The sequence below is a fragment of the Primulina huaijiensis genome, chromosome 10 (assembly GCF_012295235.1).
Source record: "Primulina huaijiensis isolate GDHJ02 chromosome 10, ASM1229523v2, whole genome shotgun sequence".
Lineage (NCBI taxonomy): Eukaryota > Viridiplantae > Streptophyta > Magnoliopsida > Lamiales > Gesneriaceae > Primulina > Primulina huaijiensis.
The window spans coordinates 709,257-716,924 of record NC_133315.1 but is presented as its reverse complement, the minus strand read 5'-3'; the positions used below and the strand labels follow the sequence as shown (position 1 = coordinate 716,924).

The 7,668-nt window shown below is 35.1% G+C and overlaps 2 protein-coding genes across 2 annotated transcripts; both read right to left on the bottom strand.

Moving 5' to 3' along the window:
* Nucleotides 1-318, bottom strand: LOC140985566 (uncharacterized). The gene is given in 1 exon segment (XM_073453417.1): nucleotides 1-318. A coding segment is annotated over 1 exon segment (318 nt).
* Nucleotides 319-864: 546 nt separating this feature from the next.
* On the bottom strand, nucleotides 865-3,940 carry LOC140985565 (probable CoA ligase CCL9). The gene is made up of 4 exons (XM_073453416.1): nucleotides 3,618-3,940; nucleotides 2,375-3,422; nucleotides 1,614-1,717; nucleotides 865-1,253 (listed from the first exon to the last, which is right to left on the bottom strand). Exons 1-4 carry the CDS (start codon nucleotides 3,816-3,818, stop codon nucleotides 1,035-1,037), a joined length of 1,572 nt encoding a protein of 523 aa, XP_073309517.1. The 5' UTR covers nucleotides 3,819-3,940; the 3' UTR covers nucleotides 865-1,034.
* Between the last annotated feature and the right edge of the window lie 3,728 nt (nucleotides 3,941-7,668).

Genomic DNA, 7,668 nt, shown 5'->3' with positions numbered 1-7,668 from the left:
TTACTTGACTGCCTCAGCAATGTTCCGTGGCAAGATGAGCACCAAGGAGGTTGATGAACAAATGATCAACGTTCAAAACAAGAACTCGTCTTACTTTGTTGAATGGATTCCCAACAACGTTAAATCCACCGTATGTGATATTCCTCCCACCGGACTCAAGATGGCATCCACATTTATTGGCAACTCCACTTCGATACAAGAGATGTTCCGTAGGGTCAGCGAGCAATTCACTGCTATGTTCCGTAGGAAGGCATTTTTGCACTGGTACACAGGAGAGGGCATGGACGAGATGGAATTCACCGAGGCCGAGAGCAACATGAATGATCTGGTTTCTGAATATCAACAATACCAAGATGCATCAGCAGAGGAAAACTATAATTATGAAGACGAAGAGGATGTTGAGGAGGAAGCGTAAATTCTAGCCATGTTTCTAGTATTCCAATGTTTTGTGCGTTTTAGGGTGTGGATCACATTTAATTTTGTTTCAGCCTGCTTGTTTTCGTTGCTTTTGCTTGACGATTTCTACCTACCCTGAAAATGTTTCTTTATGTGCTTTTATTGGACGACATTTGCTTATTCCTGAAAGCAATACTTGATTCGTTTTGTCTCTATACTTGACCGAATTAAATTGTAGGTTTTGCTCTCTGTTTTCCGTAAATTATCGGGCATTTGTCTGATCTACAAATTTGAGAGCGAATAATTGATTTTGTTGTGTGGGATTCATCTGAACAAGTTTTCCATTTTTCATTTGGACTTCAAAAAATTGAGATTGAAGCTTTTCCCTAGGCTTAGCCACGACGGAGGATTATCAAAAATTTTATACATTATAAATTGTTCTTGGCAACGATTTTTGCACCAAATAAATTATATAAATAAATATTCATTCATATATCTTCGTCAGAGTTTACAAGAATAAAGAAATATTAATCTTTCCCATTGCAAGCTACAATCTTTCATTCCCTATAGAGCTTAAGGCTACATTCTTGACAATTATACAGAACTGAAGGGCATATTTGGTTGTACTTTTTCTGGATCTAAGCTCCAAACTTGGGAACCTTGGCAGTAGAAATCTGTGCAAGGAAGTGCTCAGCCACAATTCTACGTTGGATTTTCCCGGTAGCAGTTTTCGGGAGCGAATCCGTGATGAAAACCTTCTTCGGGACCTTGAATGCAGCCATATTTTTCTTGCAGAACCTTGAAACCTCTGCATCGTCCAAGTTTGATCCTTCTCGGGGAATTACCGCGCAATTAATCTGAAAAAATAGGCACAGAAGTCATAACCGCTGAGTGAGAAATTTCAGTCTATGTCGAACTCGAACTTAAGTCTTCTTTTTATTTTGTCATTTTCATTTTCGTGGGATGCGTGCACTTGAAGTTTATTTTATGACCAAGACACGAGCAACCATGTTCGAGAGTCAATTGTGCAAACAAAAGATCATACTGGGTCACTTTCGAAGTAGTGGGCGGTTTTTCATCGTGACTACTTTTGTTTGCAAGCGGAAAGTTGTACTCTTTGAAAAAGACACTAAACTATAACCACGAAAAACAACTACCACGTAGTTTCAAATTCAAGACAGAGAAAGATTTGGCCTAAATGGCGATTTTTTTTTTACCTCTTCACCATATTTATCATCGGGAACTCCGAACGCAACGGCCTGAGCGATCTCCGGATGGGACAAAAGAACGGAATCAACTTCAATCGGCGATATCTTTTCCCCTGTATTCGTCGAAAAATTTCATGTCATTTATATATGATATGCTTTAGTTATAGGTCGAAAAATTTCTATCTAATAGTTTGAAATTTCCAAAACGTTGTGGAACTTTCATAATCAATGCAACTTCAAAGGAAATTTGATCACAATGTTCGACTTTTTCCATGAGAATCACGAACATATACTATTATACCATTGACCACGCAATGTTCCTACCTTCATCTTTTTAACATCATATTATATTATAATATAATATGAACCATAAACTCGGACCACAAAGTAAAGGGTCAGCTAATCAAGAATCAAGATAATCGGACACCAAACTTGGGAATAATAACTAAAACTAAATGACCCTATTCACATAATAATTTTAAGACAAAAACTTATGCGAGACGGTCTCACAGATCGTATTTGTGAGACGGATCTCTTATTTGGGTCATCCATGAAAAAATATTATTTTTTATGCTAAGAGTATTACTTTTTATTATGAACATGGGTAGGGTTGACCCGTCTCACGGATTGTCTCATACGAGATCCACTCTAATTCTAATGTAAACCAAGTCTTAACTACACATTTTTTAAGTAAAAATAATGTCACATACAATGAACATAATTACTAAAGAATAAGCCAAGTAAAATAGATATAAAAAAAAACAAACTACCTCCACGATTGATCAACTCCTTGATCCTTCCAACAAGATGCAAGTACCCGTCGGAGTCGAAGAAGCCAACGTCTCCGGTATGGAACCATCCGAATTCGAAAGCCGATTTATTAGCATCCGGGTTATTCTTATACCCTCTAGTAACATTTGGACCCCTAATGCAAACCTCCCCGTTGACATTGGCCCCTTGCACCACACCCTTTGCATCCAATATCCCCATTTCTTGACCCACGGGTTTCCCGACCGACCCGGGCTTATGCTGGCCATTCTCCGGTAACGGGTTCGAAGCCATCAAATGGGAAGCCTCCGTCATGGCATATGCCTCTAGAACCGGTGCGTCGAACGCCTCCTCTAGCCGAGCCATGACCACTGGCGCCAATGAGGCGCTGCAGCTCCGGATGAAGCGGAGTTTCGGGTAAAACGGTTCGGGTTTGCTAAGGTGGCGGTCGAATATGATTTGGTGGATAGTGGGCACGGCGGTGTACCAAGTGGCCTTATACTTGATCATATCCGACCAGAAGGTGGAAGCGGAGAATCTCCCGGCAGCGGGAAGAGTCACGGCGGCTCCAGCGCCGAGGGAGCTCAATAAACCGGCTAACAAGCCGTGAACGTGAAACAGGGGAAGAACGATTACGGTGGAATCTGATTCAGTGATTCTATACACTTGTTTGATGTTTTGTACAGATGAGTATAGATTATTCTGGGTTAAAGGGACGCCTTTTGGCCGGCTGGTGGTGCCGGAGGTGTGGAGAAATAGGGCACCGTCAGAGGGGTGGTTGATGAGTTCAGACAGGGAGCTGAGGTCTACCCCGGCTGGAGATGGGGATAGTATGATTTCTGAGTCAGCGGCGGGTAAAGCGGCGGAGATATGAGGGATGTGGAGCTTCGCGGCGGCGGCCAGAGCAGGCTCGTTCCCTTCTTTCGACGTGAGAAGAAGCTTTGATTCAGAATCTGATAAATAGAACTCGAATTCGTCGAATGTGTAGGCCGAATTCAACGGCGCCGCCGTGGCCCGGACTCGAACAACGGCCAGAAACATCACCACAAACTGCGATCAGAGATTAAATTATATTAGCTCATTAAATTCTTCAATCAATACCAAGATTAAACCAGAACAACAACCAAATCAAAAAGATTATTTTTTTTAACAAAAAACCCAAAACAGAAAGAGCGTGAAACACGAGGAAACAAGAATCAAACACGCCTCCAGCCAAATCAAAGAGAACCCATCTCGAAAACTCACCTCTACGGTGTTGGGAAAAGTAAGCGCAACCACATCGCCGGGGTTCACACCAGCGGCGACGAGCTGAGCGGCGGCTTCCTCCACTATCTGATTCAGGCGTGAGTGGGTGACATCAAACTTCCCGGAGACTGAGACGGCTCTCCGAGAAGGGAATACTCCGGCTACATGCTTCAGCAAGCCGGTGAGCGTAGAACTAGCCATTTTCCAACAAAAATCTTTTGCAGAAAAACCAAACGAATCTTGAATGATAACTAACACAGAATCAAGAAATAGTGGAAAGGGGACGTGATAAATATTACTTGGGATGAGAAGTCTGTTGCATGAGTGCGTGTATATATAGGGATAGGGTGGCATGGGGTTGCGGGCAGATCTCATGTGTATTGCAGCGGTGGAGGCGAGTCTGAGGAAGGCCGGTTCGCGCCACGTGGCGTTTTGCGGTGGTTATAATATACTTCTCGAATTCGTGCGCTTGATTCGTGTGCTCTCCACAATCAATTAAAAAATTATTATTTTAAATTATTTATATTTCGTGTACACACATTACATGTGTTTAATATGTGAAGACCATTTTTTCCTCCTATTTCAGATATCATTCGACGCGAAAAATGATATATTAGTTGATTATGTGTATTTTTTTATTTAATATTTGACTAAGTCTATCAATAAAATAACATTCATCTATTGGATATACAATTTAGATATGCTTCATCATATTCAATAAATAAGTGTCATATCATTGATGAACAAAGATACGAGACAAGTGATTAAACACCATAAATGAATAACATCTCATTAAATACATGATTTTCCAAAGCATAGCATGGTAGAACTTGTCCTCAAGATATGTAATTCACAACGAGCATGTTGGAACGTTCTGCTTTGCATTAGCATTTGCTTTTCTATTTTGGCGAGGAGTCCAGAATTTTAAAAGGCATCGAGCTAATTGTAAAGTTTTTTGGTCCTTTTGGAAAGATGAATGGTTCGAGAAGAGTGAGTGCGAGTTGTCCGTCGATATAGATGTTGTGTGCAGAGTTGTTCAAGGTGAAAGACATCTTCTTCGATAAATTCCTAAACTTGAACCGGCTTCATTTAGTTTTTCCTATTCAACTTGATGTGAAAATATTTCTAAGAAAAACTGAATTAACCCTTGTTATATCGATGCCACATTTCTCACATTTAACTTTTAGAAAATGCATTTACAAATTTCCTTGTTATAAAAGTTCACCAACTTTGATACTTTACATATATATTTATAATTTGGTAAATATTTATTGCAACCAAGTCTAGTAAAATAAGCAAGCTGGTGTAATTAGTATTGTACTGATTTTTGTCAAATTATTGTGAGCATGGGCTGGTCTAGGGTTTAGGCTTTAGGAACCACTAACAAAAGACAAAAAAACGTTTCAAAGAAAAAAAGACAAATGTTTAACAATTTATATACGACTAAGCATCATATATATATGTTTTTAAACAAAAAAAATTTAGCTAAAAGAAATTGGACGTTTATTAAAAATTTCAAAGTCTCCAATGATAGCATCAATACAAATATTTTTAGCAATTTTTTGTCAATAAATATCATCCAAATACTCGAAAGAAAAACATATTTCATTTCGCTTTGAAGCCTAGTTTTACGATATTCTTCAATTTGAATGATCGATTTGTACTTGTAGAAACCGAAAGAGTAAGCATTTGCACAGTTTGTATTAGATTTCCTCTATAAATAAAATTTACACTTGATACAAATAAATAAAATTTAATCAATTTAATCAAGACAACATTACAATTACTAAATTATAAAACAAAATATGTGGTGATTGTGTAAGGTGTGATTTTTTTCACTCCTTTGACTTACAATAAGTCTTCTTAATTTTAGGAACGTTCACTCCATATAATAAATTACAAGCAAATACTAAACACAATAAAAATAAATAAACAAATTTGGCTTACTAGTACTTTGAAAGCCATCTAGGAAGTTTAAATAACTAGTTAATGTGTGGAGTTAATAAGTCTTGAAAAATGTGAGACTAGGTCTATAAATATGCTTATGTAATCTCCATATTTTCTAATCCAAAAAATATAATCAAGTGTATTGCATCGCTTGAATTCCTGATCACAAAATTTATTCCGTTGTGCCCTTCAAGTCTCTGATATAGGACAAGAAACATCATCATTCATTTCAATAGATAAAATAAAAAAGACGTAGAAAAACCAAAGTTTCTTCCAAAAAATGGCAACATGACTCAATTTTCAATTCAAGATTCGAGATAGCACCACGCAAATATTTTTAATAATAACAAGCTAAAAACAACTTAATAAATTTCGTGATTAAAATTTAAAAGATTATGCTCGCTTGATTTTCCATAGTTATTTTCGACTAATCTGCTTTTTAGAAGAGAAATATCTCATGATGAATTGCAATGGCCAAGAATCAAGCGTAATTTCTCATTTTTTTTATTTATTATTTGTTTGTGTTTTTTATTTTATATTATTTTAAAGGATAAATTCGATTAAAAAAATGGGAAGAAGGGAAAATAGGTTGAAGGGAAAATTTTTGAGTATGGTAGGATTCAAATTCGGGTATAATAAATTCTTTATGTCTACCACTAAGATACATGTTATTTTCAATCAATTGTCGGGTTAATTATATATTAATTTTTTAAAAAAGTTATATATAGTAAAAAATAAATAAAAATTTATTGGCCACTTGATCCTATGGTGGATCTAAATTTGAATTTGTGAGATAATTAATTTAGTTTGTATAATATAGAGAGAGTTGGATACAAATATTTAATCACAAAGTTGAAAAAAAAAAAACAAAATATTTCGAATTTATATTTTATACTTGGTTATTTTGATGCACATGGGTATTTATTCAAGAGACACAGGAGATTCCACCCCAGACTACCCCCTTCCACCAACGTGGCTTCGCATACGTCATTGATTACGCGTTTCTTAATACATTTTTCTTGACAAGTCATTTTATTTGATAAAAAAGAATTTTTAAAGTAGTAAAAAATTACTCCTCTGTAGTACATTTAAACTCGATCATAGTTTCAGTTTTATGTTATTATAATTTGATTTATAAGATCGATTTATACGATTTTTTAAAAATTCAATTTATTTATTATGTATAATTTTGAAATGTGTAAAATAATCATTTAAATTCAATTTTACATTTTTCATTCAGTTTGGTCACTATTATACAATTTGATAATTGAATTCTCTTATTTCAGTATAATTTTTTTAGTAGGGTTAACTTAATTAAATTTTGTTAATTGTGTGAGTTAAAAATTAAACTAGTTTTAATTATATAAAAATATTTTTGAACCACTTTTTAAAGTAAAATTATAACTAGTTATACAAATTTTTTATGAATCAAAAAAATATAAATAGAAACACAATAATTTATGTTTAATTATTAAAATTATATGTAGTTTAATTAATTTATTTATTTATTATCTCAGATTTAAGCAATTCAAATCCTAATACCTACATATTAGTCTCGATGGAACGAAATTTGAACTCAAATCTAATACTATCGATTGACCTAATATATTTTCTAGACGATTGAAACCAATCAATCGTTCACATAAATACCTAACATATTGTTTCAAATAATGATTCTGTAGGGTTTACTCAACCTCACGTGGCATAATATGGGCAAATGTTTATTATTTTACTAAAATTATAATATCGTGATTTTAATATTTTAAATTAAATAAAATCTTATAAAAAGTCAAACGTCATGTTTCAATCACACTTTCGTGGTCGCACGGAAAACATACTAAGATGTTTTGATTTTATTAGACTTCTTCTAACCAACTCCGATAATTTAAATTTTCGAGATTTTCATGTCTAATAATATTCACACACTAGGTAGAAGTGAGGGTGTTTAATGAAACTTGTAAGAAGTCAAAATAATGAAGCATCCATGAATATGTGTCTCAATTAGTAACGTTGTTAAGGCAAGAAAATCAATGATTCAATGGCACGCGGTGGGTTGAAAATGATTAGAGATATCTTCTTTTTTTAATGCGAATTTTTTTAGTTA

Excerpts from the sequence above, each read along its gene's own strand:
- LOC140985565 (XM_073453416.1), bottom strand. The coding sequence starts at position 3,818 with ATGGCTAGTTCTACGCTCACCGGCTTGCTGAAGCATGTAGCCGGAGTA. Across the intron at positions 1,718-2,374 it reads GGAGTTGATCAATCGTGGAG|GGGAAAAGATATCGCCGATT; the intron begins GTAGTTTGTTTT and ends CGACGAATACAG. Across the intron at positions 1,254-1,613 it reads ATGATAAATATGGTGAAGAG|ATTAATTGCGCGGTAATTCC; the intron begins GTAAAAAAAAAA and ends CTATTTTTTCAG.